The 21,646-nt window shown below is 40.9% G+C and overlaps 1 protein-coding gene across 1 annotated transcript in view; it reads left to right on the forward strand.

The window, feature by feature from the left end:
- UVSSA (UV stimulated scaffold protein A) overlaps positions 1–17,615 on the forward strand; it is a 59,818-nt gene extending 42,203 nt beyond the window's left edge. The window contains exons 11-14 of the mRNA XM_066622407.1: positions 99–282; positions 2,248–2,359; positions 8,514–8,703; positions 15,276–17,615. Of these exons, the coding sequence (XP_066478504.1) occupies positions 99–282; positions 2,248–2,359; positions 8,514–8,703; positions 15,276–15,369 (580 nt within the window). The 3' untranslated portion in view covers positions 15,370–17,615. The remainder of the gene's footprint in view (positions 1–98; positions 283–2,247; positions 2,360–8,513; positions 8,704–15,275) is intronic.
- The last annotated feature ends 4,031 nt before the right edge of the window (positions 17,616–21,646 follow it).

A 21,646-nucleotide genomic window follows, 5' to 3' on the forward strand; every position in this document is an offset into this window, starting at 1 on the left:
GTAAAGCAGTGGTTATCCTGTAGGTAGAATTTATGTGTATTGACACTCAGATGACAGAATACAGCGTATAGCTAATGGAATGTATTCTGTTTTTCTAGATTTTCTTCTCAGCATCGCTTCTGGGCACCTAATGAAATGGAGGAAGAAGTGGAAAACAAAGAAATTGCGGGCATGTTGAAAAGCAGATACATCACATTTGCTGGAAAGTTTGAACCGGTGACACACAAATGTCGGGCGCCAATGCCTAATGGTGGACTGTGTGAGCGGCAGGATAGATATAAGGTATATAGATATAGATATAAGGTATAAGATATAAGGAAGATACTTAATGACATGTCCAATTTGTAAGTTAAGATCTCAGTCTTAAATGACTTAATAGTATGACCTCGGTGGATCAGCGGAACCTGAGTTAAAATTGCCACTAGCTTTGAAGTTTACTGGGTGGCCGAGGTCAAGCATAATCTGCTCAGCAGAGCTATTGCCATCTAGGTAAAATACAATAATCCAGTATGTGCTGTCCTGAGCTCCTTGGAGAAAGAGCAGGATGCAAATATGAGAAATAAGGGAGAAACCTTTCCTATTCAGGGCATTGTTGGAGCCACTTTGATTACCACTTTTTCAGCAACAACAAAAAAGTTCACAAACCTGTTTATGTAGCTAAATAAAGTAGTTCCTTGGGATTGGGCCCCCCCCCTTCCCGCAGATATTGAAATCCACAGATGCTGAAGCCTAGCACTGCAATCACTTACCTGAAGGTTGTTCTGGGTCCTCCAGAGGTTGCACTGGCCCATGGCCCCACTCCATGGGCCTCAGAACGTTTTGTGGATGTGACTTCTGGCTCATGCCTGCAGCTTCTGGTTCACATCTGGGAGGTGTTCTGAGGCCCAAGGAGGCCTGTGAAGTGGATTGTGGGCTTCCTTGGACCACAGAACACCTGCTGGATGTGAACTGGAAGTCGTATCCCGGAGCTGTTCTGAGGCCCAAGGAGGCATGGGCAAGCATCCACAGATAAGGAAGGTCCACTGTCAATGGTTCTTTGTCTCAAAAGGCTTCATAGTCTAAATATGGAAAATATGCTATGCTAGACAAACAGGGGCAGTTGTTCTCTCTTGCTAGATATAAGAAGAGCACCACTTTAAAAATTGCCTCTTTATCCAGCTAGCAACCATCTAGCTGAGTCTTCTGTCTACCTCTTGAAAGCTTCCCAAGACACCTGTTAAGCTGTTATGGGAGATAAGCCTCTGCTATACAGGGGTACACTGCCTCTAAATATGGAGGTTTTATCTTTACCAGTCATAGCTATATAGCCATTAATAACCTATCCTTGTTCAGAAGCAATGTATCTTTGATAGCCACCATATGACAGAAGCAAATAGCAGGAAATGGCCATTATCAGCTTCCTAGAAGCCAAAAATATTTTGTGTCATGTCAATGTATCTTGAGGTGATGTGGAAGACCATTTTGGAAGACCATTTTGTTTCTCTTTGAAAGAACTGAACTGCAATTGCCCATGAAGAGGAATTTTAATACTCAAAATGTTTTGGGCAGTAAAATATCTTTCTGATGTCTCTTCCCTTTGTTGCTTTCTGACACCAAGAAAATGCCCAAATGATGTTTGTCAGTTTTGCCCACGGCCACCCAGTGAACCCGCAAACATTCAGGGATTTGAATTCAAATCTCTCAAGGGAACTCTCCACTTTTCAAAGATGCCGGATCTCCAGAAAACCTTTTCATTGCAGCTATCATTTCTTTTGAGGTGTTCTATGTATGGGAAACTGAAGGAGGGTGAAAAAGCTGAAAACACAATAATAATATTTGGGATATGTGGAATTTGAACTATACTTTGTTACAGTAAACCTTTTACGGAATAAGATTTTCAAATCTGAAAATGTGGCTCAGATGATAGCAGAATAACAGCCCAATCCTACGCATGTCTACTCAGAAGTAAGTCCCAGTAGAGTCAATGGGGCTTATTCCCAGGAAAGTGTGGATAGGATTGGGCTGTAAGGTTCTCTGCACTGAATAGCTGATTGTGAACACCTTACTAGTTAGTCAAATCTCACAAACCGATATGGATCAATCAGCACAGCATATATCCTAAATAAATGTACTTATGACTTTTCAGGTCTACTTGCAAGTCATAAAAGATATTCCCAGTGAGGCCTAGGTTATTGATAAAAATGTTTAAAAGGATAATTTGGATAATTTTCTTTTAAAAAATGCAAATGTCATTGTTCCATCCTGCAGTGCCCATTTCATGGAAAAATAATCCCTCGGGATGAATCTGGGAATCCTGTAAATCAAGAGGACAGAGACAGGGAAGCGAAGAAGCAGTTTGAGAAAATGGAAGAGCAGCCAGGTTTGTATGTTGTGTTAACTAGAAGTATGTTCTTAACCAGGGGTGTCAAACATTTTATACCGAGGGCCGAGTGGCATTCATGATGCCTGCTGAGGGCCGGAATGATGTCATTAGGCAGGAAGTGATGTCTTTAAACAACTCATAACCAAAAATAAGCACTTTTTCTCACTTAGGAATTCATTAACTACAAATGACAGAAGAGAAAACATGCAAATCTTTATCATATTTCAAGATATGGGAGAGCCCAATTTTTGTGGGGCTGCCCTTTTAGCAGTAACACTTCAGCCCTGCTTAGCAGCTGAGAGCCTGAGGACCGGGTAAAAAGCTTCCGCGGGCCGCATCCAGCCCCCAGGCCTTATGTTTGACACCCCTGTTCTTAACTGTGTCTGAGATGCTGATGAAGTAACCTTTTGAAGGTGGCTATAACTACTGAAAGACAAATTCAATAAATGGATATAGTTAAAAAGTATTAGTTTATAAATTGAAACATGATTTATTTTAGCTGGAAACTTGGAAGAAAATGTTCACAGTGAAAGAGAAGACAAACTATCCTTTCTAATACTTTGCGGCAAGTTCCTGTTTTGAAAGAACTGACAAAAAATGCTTTCTGCAAATGAAGAGCAGTGTTTTGTGTGTTGCAGTGAACCATTGTTAAGGGATTTGTTTGCTTAAAGTTAATATTGTGTGTGTGTGTATACACACACATATATATATGATTCACCCACTCCTAACCAAGCAACCAAAGTCCTACCTTTATGATCTTATACATACTGCACATAACCTGTTGGATCAACAAATAAGCTGCAGGATATATTGTAGTTCTAGGAACCACTGAGAAATATAGGTATAGCCTTCTAGTTTTGATAACTGCAAAATATCTTTGCTTTGAATGTTGTATTGTTTTTAAAATATCCCCAGTTTCAGAAAGTGAAAGTGTCCCTTTCCTGGACATTGGGTACCCTGAAATTTTAGTGCAGTATGTTCTGATCATTACCAAATTTATATCATTTGATTGTCCAAAGGAACTAAGGGCACAATACAAAGAGTGCCCTAGGCCGGTGCAAGTTCCCTGCGCCAACCTTCCGGATTCGCAAAAGTGCCAGGCAAGTTGGGAGGCTGGCACAGGGGACTTGCGCCAACCTCTGGAGGTCAAATGTGGCCCCAGCAGGGCCAGCGGAGGGTAAGTATGTGAGAGTGGTGGGCCACCAGTATGGAGGGTTTGGGGAGGGTGGGAGGTGTTGTGGGGTGTTCTGGAGTGGGGGAAGGGAAGGCAGCAAGTGGGTGCATGGGTGGATAGGGCCCAGGAGGGGGGTGAACCAGGATCCTGCACTTAGGCTGGATCCTCCCAGGCAGCCTGGCCTAGTGCTGGTCTGCTCAGCTCTGCGCCACCTCTTTAGGTGGCACAGATCCGAGTAGCCCCATTCAAGCTGCTGCCATGTTACCCAGGGGAAGGTGAGTTGATCCCCTTGTCCCGGGTTGCGCCACAGCCAGCTTCAATTCTGCACTGCATAGTAACTGTTGATTGTAACTGTAACATAGTAACTGTCTCCATTGGCTTACACCAAAGTAATGTTTTAATTGAGGAGGTCAATGTTATTTAGAGTGTGATGTCTTCTCTGGAAGAGACACCATGCTGAGGTGAAGCCAGCTACTTTCCCCTACTATAAACATAAGAGGACACTCTTTGCCCAGTTTGCCCTGAAGTTTGCACTTCAGGTGTATTGAAGTGTGTTTTGCATGTTTTGCCTTTTTACAAATAGCATGTCAGAACTTTCATGGAGACTGAAAATTGAGGGGGTGGGGCCCCTTGGGGAAAAAAAATGTTGGGAGCCCAACTCATACAGCCTATAGGAAGTATATATGTACTTTTTGCAGGCCAAGTTGGGGAGTACTTGCTTGTTAAACTTTGATCTGCAGTATGGTTGGATAGCCTCCAGTTAGTTGCATAATTGTTTTGGGGAACTTGGGTGAAATCAGACCTTGAATCCATAATGTGAGTTTTCCTCTAACACTGTTCCATGCAAACTTCTCAATGAAATCTTAGGAAGGCGCTGCAGGTAGCTCGGTCACAGCACACATTACAATCAACAGTGAATATCAAGGGATGAACCTGAGAAGAAGAGCCAAAATAATTTCCTCCAGGCTTATTATTACTATTTAAAAGATGATGATGATGGTTATGATGATTTATATACCATCTTTTACCCCTTGGGGAGTGAGTAGGTCAAAGACAGGCATAGTCTTTCATTCTCCCCTTTGATATGATCTGGGACCTCACTTGTACCTTTAAGTTTTCATACAAAAGTGACTGAATGGAAAAGCAATTGAGCACCAGAGCATAATGATGATGATGAAGTCTGGCTTTTTGTTTGTTGGCACTTTGCTAGGATGTAATATTTTTAAATGGAGTGTCCACAGAGTAGAGCTCCAGGCTCTCCTGAAATGACGAATCATGAGGGATTAGGATGACCTGCTAATCTGCAGTGTTCATCCGTTTACAATAGTTCACACAGAGGAGCAAATTAAGTGCCTATTTTTTGTGTCAGCCCTGAAGAATATCTGGTTTTCCAACCCTTGGTGACTTGTTAACAAACAGGTATCAGGACAAGGTAGTGAAGGCAGCCGCTGGCCAGTCAGATGTGAAATAGTATCTCTTTACTAACTACAGTATTGATTCCACCCTACCCTTGCAAACTGTGTAATTTTCTTTTCCCTGCTGCTAAACCAGTAACAATGTATGAAGAGCTTTAGGGGCCCATCAGTGCTCAAAAAGGCTGCTCTTCCCTGGCATGCTATCGATTTTTCTCAAAGGCTTTTAAATTGCTCCTTCATTTTACTCAAATGCTCATTTCATCTCTACTGAACACCAGCATTTTTTCGTTGTGTTTAAACAATTGCTCCATTCACTGGGCTCCTAAACTGTGACGCCTTCTTATTTACTGCGAGATAAACTGTTTAGACAGTTTTTGTTAATCTTGGATTAATCGTTCCTGTATCTGAATTGTTCTGCTCTGTATTCCTTTACTTACAAAAAAAAAGTCTGAAGCCCTCTGATCCATCTAGTGCGTGTCTGTTTTATTTTGCCCTTCTATGCCTCTTCCCTTGAATTCCTTCAAATCTCTATTTTCCTCCCACTTGTTGTCTCTGCAGAATTTTAATCTTGCTCTTATTGCCATAAATGAAACTAATAGGCTGGTTCTATACTGCCTTTTAGAGGTTCATTAATACCCGACTGTCTCTTCAGTGTGGAATAGCTTGAATCTGCACTCCTGTAAAAGCTGAGGCTATTTTTCCATTATAGTCTATGACTGTTAAAGGAATATCCACAGCATATGCATAAATATTAATTCTAATTGCATCATTGTTTGATATCAACATGCACATTTTGCACAAAATATAGATTTTAAGAAGCTGTCTAGCAGAGTCATTTTGTGAGGTTTTTGTCTGACCCCTTAGATGCATTAGCTTTCAGTACTTTGTGAAGCTACTGAACCATACTGTCTTCTAAGGCAGGAGTGCCCAAACCCCGGCCCTGGGGCCACATGCGGCCCTCAAGCCCTCTCAATACGGCCCTCAGGGAGCCCCCAGTCTCCAATGAGCCTCTGGCCCTCCGGAGATTTGTTGGAGCCTGCACTGGCCTGACGCAACTGCTCTCAGCGTAAGGGTGACTGTTTGACCTCTTGCGTGAGCTTTGGGATGAGGGCTTCCTCCACTGCTTGCTATTTCATGTCTGTGATGCAGTAGCAGAAGCAAAAGAAAGACTGGCCTTGCTTTGTGCAAGGCCTTTTATAGGCCTTGAGTTATTGCAAGACCTTCATGCATTCATATAAGTTCATCTTTAATATATTTATTTATGTAAAGTTTACATAAATAAATATATTAAATGTGGCCCTCCTGCCAAAAACTTTGGACACCCTTGATCTAGGTAATGGATTGTGAGCTTTACCTCAAAGGTGGTGAGCTCCCCTTGAAAGAACAGGTTCACAACTTGGATGTGCATCTCAACCTGGCCTTGTGCCTGGCTGCCCAGTTGTTGACTCTGGCCCAGAGTACTTTCAACTAGCTTAGACTGGTCCTTTCCTGGGTCAAACAGACTTAACCATGACTTGGTTACATCCCAACTAGACTACTATAAAGCTCTATGTGGGGGTGCCCTTGAAGACCATTCAGAAACTTCGGCTTATGCAGAGTGCTGCTCCACAACTGCTAACTGACACCAAGTGGATAGAAAATATCACACTTGTGGTTTCACCTTCTCTGGTATGTTTCTGAGTGCAATTCAAGGGTTTCGTTTTAACCTGGAAAGCTCTAAATAGCTTGGGACCAGAATGCTTGAAGGACTACTTCCTCTCATTTGAAAACTGCATATCCTCTAAGATCTTAAAGGAGGGTCCTTTTACTTGTGCTGCTGCCAACAAAAGTTAATCTGGTGGCAAAATGTGAAAGAGATTTCTCTGTTATGGTGCCCAGGAGTGTGGATTGGCACCCACACTACTTCTGTTTCAACACTGGCTGAAAACCCTTTTGTTTCATTTGGCCTGCCCCTCTTAACTTCGGTGCTTGTTTGTATTTCTGTTTTCTTCTGTCTGATCTGTTCTGGTAAAACAGATTTTTTACAATTGTATTTTTGATGATTTTATTATTTTCAACTTTTGTTAGCAACCTGCTTTGGGCACTTAATGGGAGGGAAAAGCATGAGATAAAAAATATATTAACAGCAGACTTGGGTGGATGCATTTTGCATTAGAAACAAAACAGAACAACCCAAAAATGAGATAGTGATTTCTATAAAGTCGAAGGATTCCCTTGGTGTCCAGAAGTACATATGACTGTAAGCTGAGAAAAAGCAAAAGAACATCCCCCCCCCCACAAAAGGCATAACTAGTGTAGACTGGACATACTCATTGTCCCCCAGGAACCATGGAATGTTAAAGATTTCCTTTGGATAAAACAGCAGTACAGTTCATACACAGTTCATAGTGTGGTAGACGGGAGAGGGAATTGGCCTGTATAATAATCCTAATAATAAGATTATTAACAGCTCCTAATCGTAGGGTTGGGTAGGTGCAGTGTTTTGTTGCAGATCCCACATCTAGATTTCAACTATAGTGTACAATAGATGTACATTCACTTGTTGTTCTGAGTACCTTTTTGAGATTCACTTCCACTTTCTGAGACTCACAACACCAACCAATGCTTTTGGCAGTGTTGAACTAATTTATTATGAGTATTCTTTGTATAGAAATAAAAATTAAACCTTTTTATAAAATACTGGGCAGCGACAAAAGAAGCAATTAGACCCTCTTATTAAACTGGCTCTTAACTGAACTTCACATTTTGAACCAGAATCACAGTGCAAACCCATACATGTTTACTCAGAAGTAAGTTCCACTATGGTCTCTGGATAGAAGTGTGAATTTTCTGTGATAACGCAATAAAAACACATAACTCTGCACTTCTAAATTTGTAAAGGAAAATAAAAACCACAAAACCGTGAAAAAATAATGGGCTAGACTGGGGGGGGTGCATGGGTAATGACTGTGGCTGCATCTGCTGACACTACCATCTATATCACCTTCCTACTATGCTTTTAAAGCAATTATAATTAATAATAATTATTTATTAAAATGCACCCTTGGAATAAAAAACACACAACACCTTTCTGCACTTTTCCTCCTTGGGCAAAATACGAAATCTGTGAAAAAATGAAAACATTTAAGAACACCTCTATCTATGGGTCATTATTCCAGGTAGGTGTGTGTAGGATTGCAGCCTCAGGGCCCAATCCTATCCAGCTTTTCAGCACTGGTGCAGCTGTGCCAACAGTGCATGTGCTGCATTCTGTGCTGGGAGGGCAGTTACAGAGGTCTCCTCAAGGTAAGGGAACATTTGGTCCGTTACTTTGGGGCTGTATTGTGGTTGCACTGGTGCTGGAAAGGTGGATAAGATTGGACCCTCAGTCATCCTTTTTCTAATGTGATTTGTTGCAATGCTGAAAACTCAGATTGTTCAAACATGCTGAAACAAACCTTGTTATGGTCTGGTCTTCATTTTTTAATTTAGCGCTGACATTCTGAAAATGTGAAGTTGTCAGGAATTGGCTATAAAGCAGTTGCTGGATTTTAACTCTTGGTTGGAATTGTCTCTTTGTCAGAGTGGCAAGATCCAGATTTCATGAGAGAAATTGAAGCAGCCACTGGGGTTGACCTTGGCTCTGCTCGGTACAGTGGAAAAGGGAAAGGAGGAAAAGGCAAGCGGAAGAATAAGAAATTTCCCAATCTGACAGACCTGAAGCAGCAGACAAACACTTCTCGCTCCCGGCTTGAAAAGAAAATTTTTGATAAGTAAGCGTCTTCTTTGCTATGCCTGCACTATATCACTCTTATTAATTTAGTTTGGCTGCATTCCCTCATGATTGTTGTTTGTTTTTTTTTAACATAAACATAAAATGCCAAATTATGTGCCCTTTTTTCCTTTGGTAGAACGAATTCTCTATACAAGCCTGAACTCTGCACCGGTTTAAGTGTAAAGCTGTAGTGAAATTTTGCACAAGTTGGAGTTTCATGTACAATTGTGGAATTTGTTTGCGACTTGCGACTTGTGAGTCAGGGCCATTGACTTGAAAATGAGTCATGACTAAAATAGACTCGAGTCCCAACTTGTTTTTGTATGTGCTTGTGACTGTTTTGTGCTCGCTTACTTTTTTTTTTGCCGTGCCTAACTTGTGCCACAATTCATTTCTCATAATAGCTCACTCAAGCCAAAAAGGACTTTACAATTGACTCAGGACGAGCCACAATAGCTGCCCGTTACGACTTGTGAGTCGACTCAAGTCAGGGGTCAGAGACTTGCAACTTGGCTAGCAACTCAGCAGTGATGCATAACAAAACATAATGAAAGCAAAAAACCCTTTGCAAAAAAATCCCTGCAAAAAGCTAATGAGTGTCCCTTGACAATTTTATCAGCTTTGTCAGTGTGCTGTGAATGAAACTCACTTGTGTTTTTATTCATGAATCATATTTTGATAATACCATGCTAAAAATGGGCTCGGGGGGGGGCAATCAACCTTGCCTGCCAGCTTTCTGGTTTGCCAAGTTACCTTTCTCTCCCTCTCAGTTTTGTTTCCTTTTTAGGGATCTCTGATTTTCTGTCTTTTCCGTCTTTCTCTGTTAATACTGTGTTTCTCATCACTTCTGCACCCCTTTTCTCTTTCTTAATCTTGTGCTTCATGCCACAATCTCTCCTCTTTCACCTTCCGTTTATCTAAGGTTGCCTTCAGGTATTTGCTGCTAGTTCAGGCTTCCCCCCCATATAGATGTTTCTTGTAGTCACTTTTGGCTCTCCTCTCCTACCCCCCTGAAAATAGTTTTTTAACCTGTGAAACAGCTCCAACAGTCCTTTCAGCAACCCTAGCAGATGGTTAAACTGGAAAACATACCTTTCTCGTTTTAGAAGTTGATGGGGAAAATGGAGCTGAAGGTTTTATTTTGTAATTTGGGGAGTTGAGGGAAGAATGCCTCTAGTTTTTCAGTCATTGTTATGGTTACGTTGGTGCTCTAAGCTGTCTTTACTCAGAAGATGGCAAAGGACAGTATTTTGCTAAGTGCAGTCACGTAAATGTAGTCGTGAGCTCACAAACAGGAATTTTAGAACATTCTCAAAAATGGCTTCTCTTCCCTAATTTGCCCATATACCTGTCACAGACTTATATTATGAGCATTTAAATAGGCTATGCTGGGTAGTTAAGTATTAATGTCAAACACACTGTATTCATAGTCTAACATTATCCCTCTAACCCCAAAGTCACCATAATCTTTAGTACTATTCAGCAGTATCCCCTTATGCCCTGCCTAGATTTCTGCACTATTCTAACAATATGTTACAGGTGAACTGGATCATGTTGGGGTGGTTATTATTATGAATATGTATGTACAGTTTTTCAGCAACAACAAAAACTCACTGGATGCCAGTAACAGTGTTGCACACATCTGATATGCACTGATGATGCAATTTTTGAAATTACATCACATCAGGTGTATTATGTGAAGCATGAGATTCACACTTATCAATAACAGCTTTAATTTAGAAGATATTGGCAGTACCTAAGAACAGAAACTTGTTGGTGATGTTCATATTGCATGCATTAATTATATTCCTCCTCCTCGTCCTCACTTGTGATTAGATGTTATCATTCTCTGTGCTGCTGTTACATATTTCACAGTGTTGCAGGGTGATAGTAAAGAAATGAGATGGTGAACATTTGTTTTTAATTCTAGAGAAATGCAGGTATGTCCACACCTGATCAGCATTGTCCCTTTTGGGAAGCATTATTTCTACCAGAAAAAGTTGTTGCAAGGGGTGGGCTGCCAGTGATATGGCAGAGGGTAACGTTTAACATACTTGCTGGGTTGCTGAGACTAGAAGAGAGAGGTAACCTTTTATGCCATTCTGAACTCCTTGGAGAGAAAAGTTTCTGTTAATAATAGTTTGTGTACATTTTTCTCACTGTGTAAAGCAGATCATGCAGTGGAACACATTGACTGCATAAAACACTTTTGTGTAAGTACTTTGTTTAAAGCACAGAGAGAATGGAATATCAAACTATAAGGATATTCAGAATAATTTGACAGGTTCACCTTTTTAATTAGCTTTTATACAACACTTCTATCAGGCTAACAGATTCTATCCACTATTATTCTCTGGCTTGTCAGCTAATAGCTTTGCTGCTGTTTGATTGCTTATATTGTGTGAAAGACCTGTTGCTCTAGATTGCAGGAATTTATGTTTATCAAAGAGCTTTTGCTGTGGGGGGATGGGACAGGACTCTGATCCAGGCAGGTATTGAACCACTGTGAAAAACGGACCATACATAGGGAGCGACTGCATCCTCAGCTCTTGAGTGCTAAGCAGTTAGAAATTTAATATAAGAATAGGCAGAAAGCCAGTCTGAGGGCCCAATCCTATCCAACTTTCTAGCTCTGGTTCAGCTGTGGTAACAGGGCGTGCACTGCATCCTGCGCTGGGGGGGCAGTCAGGGAGACCTCCTGAAGGTAAGAGAATGTTTGTTCCCTTACCTTGGGGCTGCACTGCAACTGCCCAGTGCCAGAAAGTTAGATAGGATTGGGCCCTGTGAGTGTAACATTCTTGTGCAGACAACTCATATTTCATAGCTGTCACTTATTATGTAAGCTAGTTGCAGGTTTCTTTCTCATCTCCGCCTAGCTCTCTGTTTAGGTTTGAGAATATACATGTTGAAATCTAGAACCTTTTGTGGCATGCTCACAGGAGCTGCAGACACTTTTGAGTTACCTTCAGCAAAGATGTGCTCTATACCTATGCCAATGCTGAGGGGTAGAGTAAACCTAATAAATATGTTTATTTAACATAAGTAAACATAAGATAAACATAAATTCCAACTGCCACTCAATGGCTATGTCAAGCCAGTCGCCTTGTGGCACCCATAATGAGTAGACCAGTGTTTAACCCATTTCTGCCCAGCCCACAAGTGTAGACATTTGATCCCTGTGGCGTCTGTTCAACATTGGACAGAAACGGCTTAATGTGATCTTAGCACTATTAAATTGAAGCAAAACATCTTCTGTTTCTAACAAAAATGTTAGTGCTGGAATATTATATAACCTCAAAGGCCTGAATGAGCTACTCTGAGGGATGTTCGTTGTTTAAAAATTGTGTTCCACTCCTTGTCTTGATGTAATGGTGGTTATAAGTAATGAAAACTCACATTGGTTTTCTTCTCCTGGCAGAACAGCACATTGTCCATGACAATCTTGTATTATCTGGTCTTATTTTGAGGAGTCAATAAGCCATAAAGTTCTAATAAGCAGAATTTCACATCAGCTTTAGAAAATAAATTTTAAAAGTTGTTTTTAGTTTACTGTGCTTCGTGCTAATGATTTTGAATGTGTGTTAGTGCCAGGCGTGGGAATCCAATCTGTCATATTTTAATAGGTTTCAGAGTTTGCAGTACTAAACAAGATGATAACCTTGGCTTTATATAACAGCCCCAAATTACTTGAAATGTACAGGTGATAAACCCAGGCCCTAGTCTGCCAATAAAGTTAAGTGAAATTGCACACAGATCATCAGAGTGGGATCTCATTTCATTTACAGTATCTCACAAGCCAGTGGTGCTAATGTAAAACCTACATGACATGAAAGTGCCAAGGCCATTGTGCAGTGCTAAAGACTCACTTTTCTCCTGCCAATTAAATAACATTCCCGCTCCAAAACCATGACCACATAGTAGCTTTTTTTTTTATAGTAGTGCTCCTGTAGACTCTGCAGCTAGAGTTTTGCTTAAAGGGGCACTCTTCTTAATCTGTTAATAAGATTATCTGTTGTAAATGCTTCATTTAAAAGTAGCATTTAAGAAGTCTTCTCTCTGGCTTCAAACATAAAATGGCTTAGAGAATAAAATCACTGGAGTTAGGAAAATAAAATGTGCCTATAGCCATCATCCTCGTGGCATTTGGGGGATATGACAAAGGCCGACTAGATACGCGTAGAATATGTCTCTGAATAACTTTTTGCAGAGGAACAGTTGTGAGAGAAGGGCATTGTCGTCATCTCCTGCTTGCAGGCTTTCTGGAGATATCCGATTGGTCACTATTGGATATCGTGGGACTTACTTCTGAGTCAGCATGCATAGGATTGTGTTGTATACTGTATTACTGTGGTGTCTTTGACATTTAAAAGTATAAATACCATGTTTAAATTCATCCTGTATCTGAAATGAAACCCAAAGATGCTGAAACTTAAGGTACCTGAATATATGTTAGGTTTTGCTAGTGGGGAAAATGCTAGTTGGGGGAGGGGGAGGAATGAAATAAAGTTGAAAGCAGAAGCTTATCGACATTGTAGTAAATAAGATGTTATGATCTGAGATTAGAAACTGAGCTGTACATTTTCATATCATGTAGAAATAGGAAACTCATTTTTAGGAAATGCTTAGAAAACGAAATCCCTATAATGCACTGGTTCCCAAACTGCGCCATACAGTCTCTTCTTCCTGACTTGCTGGGCCAAGATTGCACAAGACATCAAGGTCATACAGCACCCCTGTGAGTGTGAAGGGCGCTGTGGCCGCTGTGAGTTTGGGAACCATTGCTATAATGTATTAAAGGGGTAGCAAAAATGTGGATATTCTGTTATCATAGCTGCTAATATTGATTATCTGGTATCTTCAGTGTTGTTGTTCATATGTAGTTATTAACATAGTAACTTGTAGGTAAACAAAATTAGCCATCCTTAGCATCCCGCTCTGTGCCAGTAAAGAATACATCCTTGCAAATGCTCAACTCAGATGTAATTCTCTAATTAGAATCAGTGTCTGAAAGGTTCAGTTTGATTTTGAACTTTCACTTTTAGCTTCATGGACTTCCAGTCATGGCAGGTTTGCATGAACTGAAACAAGTTGCTTAATAGTGTTCATATGTACCTTAGTTCCTTGGTTGCATGTGTATTTTTAGACATGGACAGTACAATTCTAACTTGCACTGAAACAGGCTGGCCAGCACAGGTGAGGAGGTGACTGTGGCACAACTCAGAGTAAAGGAATGTTTATCCCCTTTATTTATTTATTTAGAATGTTTATCTGCACACCAGCCACCCCACGAAATCACTGGCACAAATCCAAGCAGCCCAGTGTGACACCAGCCTGGCTGGAAGGGGGGTTAGGATCCAGCCTAAGTTGCAGAGGGCGGTCCCACCCCGGTCCACCCACCAACCTGGCATATTAAATATTTTACTCAACGTACTTGAAGAAAATATTTCAGAGGTTTTGCAACATTTGCATTTCAAACCTTAATAGAATTGTTTTCCACTAAATTTGTCTAGGGCAATGGTTCCCAAGCTTTTAGTATCGGGACCCACCTTAAAAAAAAAAAAAAAGTTTCACTTTACCAGCCATTCAAGCCTCTGTGGCTATAATGGTAATGGACAGCAGTGCTCCTCCCAAATAGCAGGTTATTTAACCCTTGGTGCAGATCGTCTAATCTACTCTGTCAATTTCACAAACCACCAGAAATTGGGTAGTGATCCCACTAGTGAGCCACAAATCGGGAAAAACTGGTCTGGGGTGTTTTTCTAGGTCTCTTTTGTGCTAACACAGAAGCAGCCATACGGGAGGATGTATACTTCTCATTTTCTTTGCATGGGGATCAGGTTTGTGTGGGGAAAGTAGTCTAGCCTCTTATTTAAGCAGCTCTTGGCAGTTGTCGTTTTTGTGGTAGTTTTTTCTCCGAAAAGTTGTTTCTGAAATAGATGCGTAATATATGCTTACAGATATGTAAGAGGCGATAAATGCCAGGGCAGATGTGCCGAAAGCACCACGGCAGCCATTGACAGGCTTTTTGTATACATCAAGGTTCCTAGTTCACCTGGTTTTAAAAAAATGTTTTGAAATTCATGATTTTTCAGCTGTAGTTTGTTTTAAATTGCTGTGGCTAACTCTGTTTTAATGTTCAAACACTTTTCAGGTTGCAAAGTTCAGAGCAATAACTGACTACAAAAGACCATATAAACATTGCCCTCTAGAGTTCGTGTTCCTTATTTGTCAGGCAATGTTTAAAATTTCACCTAAGTAATTGTCTACAATGGATGTGGCTATAAAGGGTGGGGAGTGCATGATCATGATGCTGAAAGACTTCCATTTGTTTGTTTCTGCTAATGAGCCAACTGCTGGATTAAAACTGTTTATTGCTGTATCTAATTTAGTTAACATACCAAATTTGTTCTGCTTCATCATCAGTGCAGCATTTGAGGCTTGATTAGCAATTAATCATGCCCCACTTCATTATTTTTGTTAATGTATTCATAAATGTTGCCCACATTTGCATGAAATCAGTTTAGCTCTCTTCCTGCTTTCATCCTGCTTTCATTTTGCTTTTTCTTACAGAACAGCAGTGAAACGGGTGGTGAAAGAAATGAATCGAATGGACCAAAGGAAACATGAGAAGTTTGCAAACCAGTTTAACTATGCATTGAATTGATCATAATAAATGACTAGATAAGGAACATTTAACAAGGCTGCAACTTATAGACTAAATTATATTGAAATACTTTAGATCGATTATTTAATAATGAACAGATTTTTAGAAATGAATTGTGTTCAAAACTGTATGTAACAAATCAATTATTTGGACTTTTATATTACACAAGTTTTGTATGTATTCTGATGACAACACTTCGGAATTCCTACTTTTCAAATGCATTGTATGTCTTCTGTCTAATGAATTTTGTAAGTAAAAATGTGCTTTGATTTGAGAGTGGTGTTAACTTGTTTTGTCATCTCATCAACAGTACATGCTAGAGAAAGCTGCAAAACACAGCACTGTAAATTTAGAACTTTGCTATGTCAAATGGCTTCTGTTCTGACCATTGGAACTGTTATACATGAATTGTTTGAAACAGTTGTTTCATGACCAAGTTTTATGTTGGAAGAGATACTAGCAGGTATCAGCATCTGTCAAAAACTGTGCCAATTAATTATATTCACTTTACTATAAGAAAAAAGGAAATATTGAGAGCTATTTTTCTTTCTTAAAGTAAAATACCAAAAGAAATCAACTAGTGAAAATGCAGGTTCGGAAGAAAGATAAGAATAATGTAAAGCAGCATTGGTGATGCTCAGTGAGGTGGAGAGGCCCAAGGTTACTCAGGAAGCTTCATGGCTAAGAGGAGATTTAAACCTGGATTTTCCAGGTCTTAAGTCCAACACCAGAACCATCATTCTGGTCTCAGACTCAAATGGGCAGAGTGCAAAAACCAGGGTTTGGTCTGTACCTTTAAATGCCTCCTAGCAAATCACTGGGAATTCTCCAATAGCTTGTTGGAGAACTTCAAACCCAGTGGAGGTATTACATAGTTGCATTCATTGAACAAAAGTAGTTCTCAGATGGTAGAGCAGAAATAACTTTTTGATCACACTGCCCCTGTTCACCTGATGTCTGTAACAGCCGCACACTGTTCAAAGCAGCTGAATTCGGGGTCCCTTCAGGAAGAAAGGCAGGATATAAATAAATGCATACATAAATTCATGCCCCAGGTATCTGAGCTGAAGCTGCTGAAGTTACTGCTTTGTCAGGTTGAAATAATTGGGCAGACACTATGTTTCTTGGCTGTGCAAATTGTGACCTGCTATACTACAGGTGAACTGAAATATTAGCTTCATATTTAATTGTCTGATCAATCCCTGCCTTTTGACTGTGTCACTTAAACAAGAACAGGATTAAAGTGTGTCTGAGACTTCACTAAACAGCTATCAGCTGGTAATGACTTCAAGTCCCAGCTGAACCAAGTAATGTTCACACCAGTGAAAACACAGCTGAAAGTCTCTGGATCTCATTACTAATCCCTTTGAGCTCATCGGTCCTTCAGTCATCATCAGCCCTTCACCTGTTATTGCTACAAAAGCTCAAGGGGGGGGGGGCAGAGTATCTTGCTTCACAAGCATGTGCAGGTAAGGAAATGGGCTTCTTTTCTAAACTCTTTGACTGTGTTTAAACACAGAGCTGCTGTTCCATATAGCAAATGTTTTACCCAAAGTACACTTGTGTAAGGCTTTTCAGTGTTGTTATTCCACCTGTTTTTAATTAACTTTTAATCTTACACAAATTCACATAATTACTCCTTCTCCAACAAGCCTTTCAACCCATATGTGAATTGTGGAGGAGAGCTCTTGTAAGCATTCATGTTCACTTTGTGCCTTGGCTTAATAGAATGCATACATTGAAACCAATCTGTGTCAAACATTTGCTCTTTAAGATTTGTACTCTGTCCACTTTGTCATCGGTTTTCCCAAAAAGCTATTCTCCATAGTTCTCTATTCTCTTATAATTCTCCATAGTTCTCTATTCTTTTTTATAACCACTCCTTTAAAACTTGCTACCGCTGGATCTCACCCGTGCATGCCCACTTGCATCTCAGCAGCTGTCACTAAGTTTCATAGCAACTCCTGATGTTCAGTGTAAATAACCTGACAAAATCACAATCACTGGTAATGGGATCATAAATCCTAACACCAAACTGATTGAATATGTAACTTCCTTCTGAAAGAGCTTGACCTCTGAGCACTGCCACCAGGCATGTTTGAAGTCTGCCTGAACATCGGCACATCAACATTATCACTTTTATTTCCATTGAATTTTCTTACTTCAGGTGCTGTCATTGGGACTGTTGTATGTCTCAGGGGTAGCCAGACTTGCCACATATGATAAATTTCAGATGTTTGAGAGCTGCCAGAGAAATGTTTGAGAGCTGCAATATTTAAGAAGTATTTGAATTCTTAAATGTATCTACTCAGCGTGAACATTAAACTTATGATTTAATCCAGTGCACTCTCAGTTTATACCTGGTAAACTATTATAATGCTTGAAAATTTTGTATTTACCTTTTATATTGCTGTGCAAAAAGAAGCTCAGCCAACATATTTCTGAGAGCCGCACATCACATGTCAAAAAGCCACATGTGACTTGCAAGCTGCAGTTTGGCCACCTCGATATAGCTTATAGTAGTTTTCTCCAACATTCATACATTATCAACAGGTTAATTTGTTCACTTTTTAAAAAATTAGTTTACTGAATTTGTCAGCTCAGGGCCCAATCCTATCCAACTTTCCAGCACCGATGCACCCTGAATGCAGCCCCGAGGTAAGGGAACAAATGTTCCCATACCTTGAGGAGGCCTCTGGGACTGCCTCCCCATCACAGGAAGTAGTGCATACTCCATTCACACAGCAGCACCAGCACTGGAAAATTGGATAGGATTGGGCCCTCATTTGTCTTCATAATTCCCATTTGCTTTGGTTTCCATATGTTTTCAATGGGAGAGTCAGCTGCTCTTCTGCCAAGTCTTATCTAGAGTATTTTCTTCCAGTTGACATGAAATATTTAGGTATTCTAATACCTATTGAAGGAATCAGAACTGCCAAATCTCAGACATGCTTGTCTCTGAATATAGTATGAGTAAAAGGTTCCTTTTTAGAGGCAATGAATGAAAAAAGGCACTCAGATACAACCTAAAGACCATTTGAAACTAATTGTATAAGGAAATAAAGAGTGGCAAAAGTGGGTTGATGCAGCCCTGTGCGACAGGCTTTGACAGCAAACTTGAAATGGCAGTGGAATAAGTAGCTGGTGGAGTGTGCCTATTTGGTATGGTGAAGTGAGCAGGGTGCAGGAATGGCCAGCAAATAAACCATGGAGAGAAAGGCACGTTGGCTGACATTTGGCCCCTTGCCCCATAGATGCAGAGGCTGAGAGAAAGGTGGCAGATTTTGATGATAAGGCAAGGCTACTGAAGCTAGCCTAGCAAAGGAGGGCAAGGAAGACTTTGGGAGGAGAGGAAGGTATCTGGCAGGCATTTTCCTGGGTGAGATGGTCCTTTGAGACCAATAGTGTGGGCAGCACTCACTCAAATGCAGTGTGGGGGGATTCCAAAAGTGGCAGGTGCATGTTAAGGAAAGTGCCTTTCAAGCCACAGGTGGAGGTGTCAGCCTTGAAATGGTGTCATGCTGTTCCTCACCATTAAATGCACCAGTTGATTGAGCATACTGGTTAGTGGGAGGGAGAGTAGCTCCTGGGCTACAAGATCAAGCTCAGCCAGTGGGGAAAATCTTCACAGGGTCAGCTGGATGATTCATCACTACATCCTCCATGCTAGTCTCTCCATATCTGACAGCAATTCACTGATTACCAATCTGATGGTAGGTGCTTCTATAGGCTGCCCTTTGGTGGTTTAGCTGGGCATGAGTCTTGTGGGAATGGTGCTGCTGTCTGGTCTTCCCTCACTAGCTTCTTCCAGTCAGCAAGGGGCTTGGTCTGAAGTGCCACATTCCCCTTCAGCATTGGGTCTCACACACAGTGGCTGGCAAGATACTCCCCCTGTCTGTGTGAGAAATTGCACCCATGGCTGTATTTGCTTTTGCAGCCTCCAGTCCAGGGGTCACCTCAGCACCCTTGTTGAAAGCCTTCTGCTGCTGGCTAAGATAGTGCTGCATGTTCATTAAGAAATTAATGAGGGGGTGTGCGAACTGTCCAAGGCCTGTGGTGGTATTAGTGATGTCCTTAAAAGGCTGCTGAACCACCATCAGCTACAAGTGAGTGAGCTGCTATTCCCTGCTCAATGTGTTGGCCACTCTAACTTCACCTGTCACTGTTGCCTCTTAAAGGGCCCCATTCCACCCCACCAGTCTCAAGGGTACAGTTCCATCTGGGTCTCCATGTTTCAGATGTTTTTCCAGCACCTCCACATTTGCCTGCTGCTCCTACAGCAGCTGACCTCTGCAGTGTCCACCTCAATCAGTTCACTACCACTGCTGTCAAAGGCCTGCTGTCACAGGCCTTTTGTTGCCTCCCAAAAGGCCTCAGGCCTCATTCACTAGCTGGTGAAGGTGATGAGCAATGCAGAGGATGCCCACCAAGCCACCATTCTCTACATCTTTTTTCCATATTGCTGCCACTCACTGTCACTATGTTGTCTCTGGTACCACCTCATTTCCCACCTAGCCCCTCCTCCGCCACCTATTGGATGCCCTTCAATATGTTTTCCGATGTGTGAGTCTCATTCTGAGCAACTGCAGTATCCTCAGTCCAAGAAGAAATGGCACTGAAAACAGCATTTATAACTTTTGCTTTTAGGCAGGGGCAGCAACTGCTCCTGAGCTTGCTTGGAGGAAAAGTTTTACTGGGCACCAGGGACTCCATACGCCTGAGAAAGCGACACTCATGTCCGGGGGTCTTTCACTAAATTAGAAGTGCCTTTCAGAAGGCTCCAGCAGGCCTTGAGGCACGGGGAGGCTGAAAGCAACCTCCCTGTGACCACCCCCCCTGCATGCCCCCCCTGTGACTTCTGGTCACACCTGGGAGATCCTCTGAGGGTCAATCTTCGCTGAGACAAATCTGCAGATCACAAACCCATGGATGACAAGGACCAACCTGTATTTTATTCTTGATAATATGATGCAAAGACTTTATAGTGCAGCTGAGCCGAGGGAAAGCCTGCTATGGGTGAACACCAGCTATTAACTGAGAGTAAGCTATTTGCAATGTATCTGTACTATCTACTAAAAGAGGAACAGTCACATGTCTATCAGTACTATAGAACATATGGCATCTTATTTTTTTAATAAGACAAATATCTTACAGTGAGCACTTGTTCACTTGTCTTGAAAGAATTTATTTTAGATTTGACTTAATAATGAAATTTTGGGCAAAATCCTAACCAGGTCTTCAAATATCTTACAGTGAGCACTTCTCCAGCTTGTCTTGAAAGAAATTATTTTAGATTTGACTTAATAATGAAATTTTGGGCAAAATCCTAACCAGGTCTACTCAGACGTAAGTCCTATTTTGTTCAATGTACTCTCAGAAAAGTTCGGTTAGGATTGCAGCCTTTGTCTTTTTTGTAAATATGCTTATCCGTTATTTTTCTTGTAACTTTTACAATGGAACACACCTCGTATGTCTCTAACTGTTCCTCACTTCTTGTCAGATTTCATGTAGGTAATAAATAAATAAATAAAATTCCATGAAGTAAATTATTTCAGTATAAAACATTTTTTCTTTACGTTCTCTGTCTTACGTTCTTCATAATGTCATTTTTAATAACTTTAGATATTTTCTTCCATTTTAACAAGAGCTTCTTCTCAAGTAAATACGGTGTATTCGTTCTGAATAAGTTTAAATGATGGTAGCAAATACTCAGACTGCTCATCCTTGCCAAATTCCCTCCTTTGTGCAGCTCTTGGAAGCTGCTCTCAATGGGCATTACTCATTCCTCAGAATATCTATGCACATAGACCAGTAACATTTTTAGTTAGTGGGCCTGAGGAAGGGAGAGGAGAGCTGAGTCTTGATTTTTAAAATGCAAGATTTCTGCAATTCCGTCTATAGGGAGTGCTGTCTTCTCCCTTCTTCCCGCTTTTTGTGCCAAGTTCATTTACATGCTGGCTACTTTCTTTACTTCTTGGAGGGACTGATTACTGTAATATACAGTTACTGTTTTCATGAGTGCCTGAACTTTGGTTTTACGAATGGATCCTTGAAGAATTGCCTTGAAGAATTCTGGCAATTTGCAGTGCCATTATAATTTTAAGTATGTTTGTCCAGAACGAGATTAAAGTGGTTAGTAGTTTTCTATATTACAAAGTTTAAATGGATAGTTTTCGGCCAGTTTGATTTTTCCTTACACCATCTGATGGGCCCCACATGTTTAAAATTTGTTTAATGACATACACACTATCCCTTCTTGGGAGAGTTTGGGATGCTT

This window comes from Tiliqua scincoides, chromosome 3 (genome assembly GCF_035046505.1).
Source record: "Tiliqua scincoides isolate rTilSci1 chromosome 3, rTilSci1.hap2, whole genome shotgun sequence".
Taxonomy (NCBI): Eukaryota; Metazoa; Chordata; class Lepidosauria; order Squamata; family Scincidae; genus Tiliqua; species Tiliqua scincoides.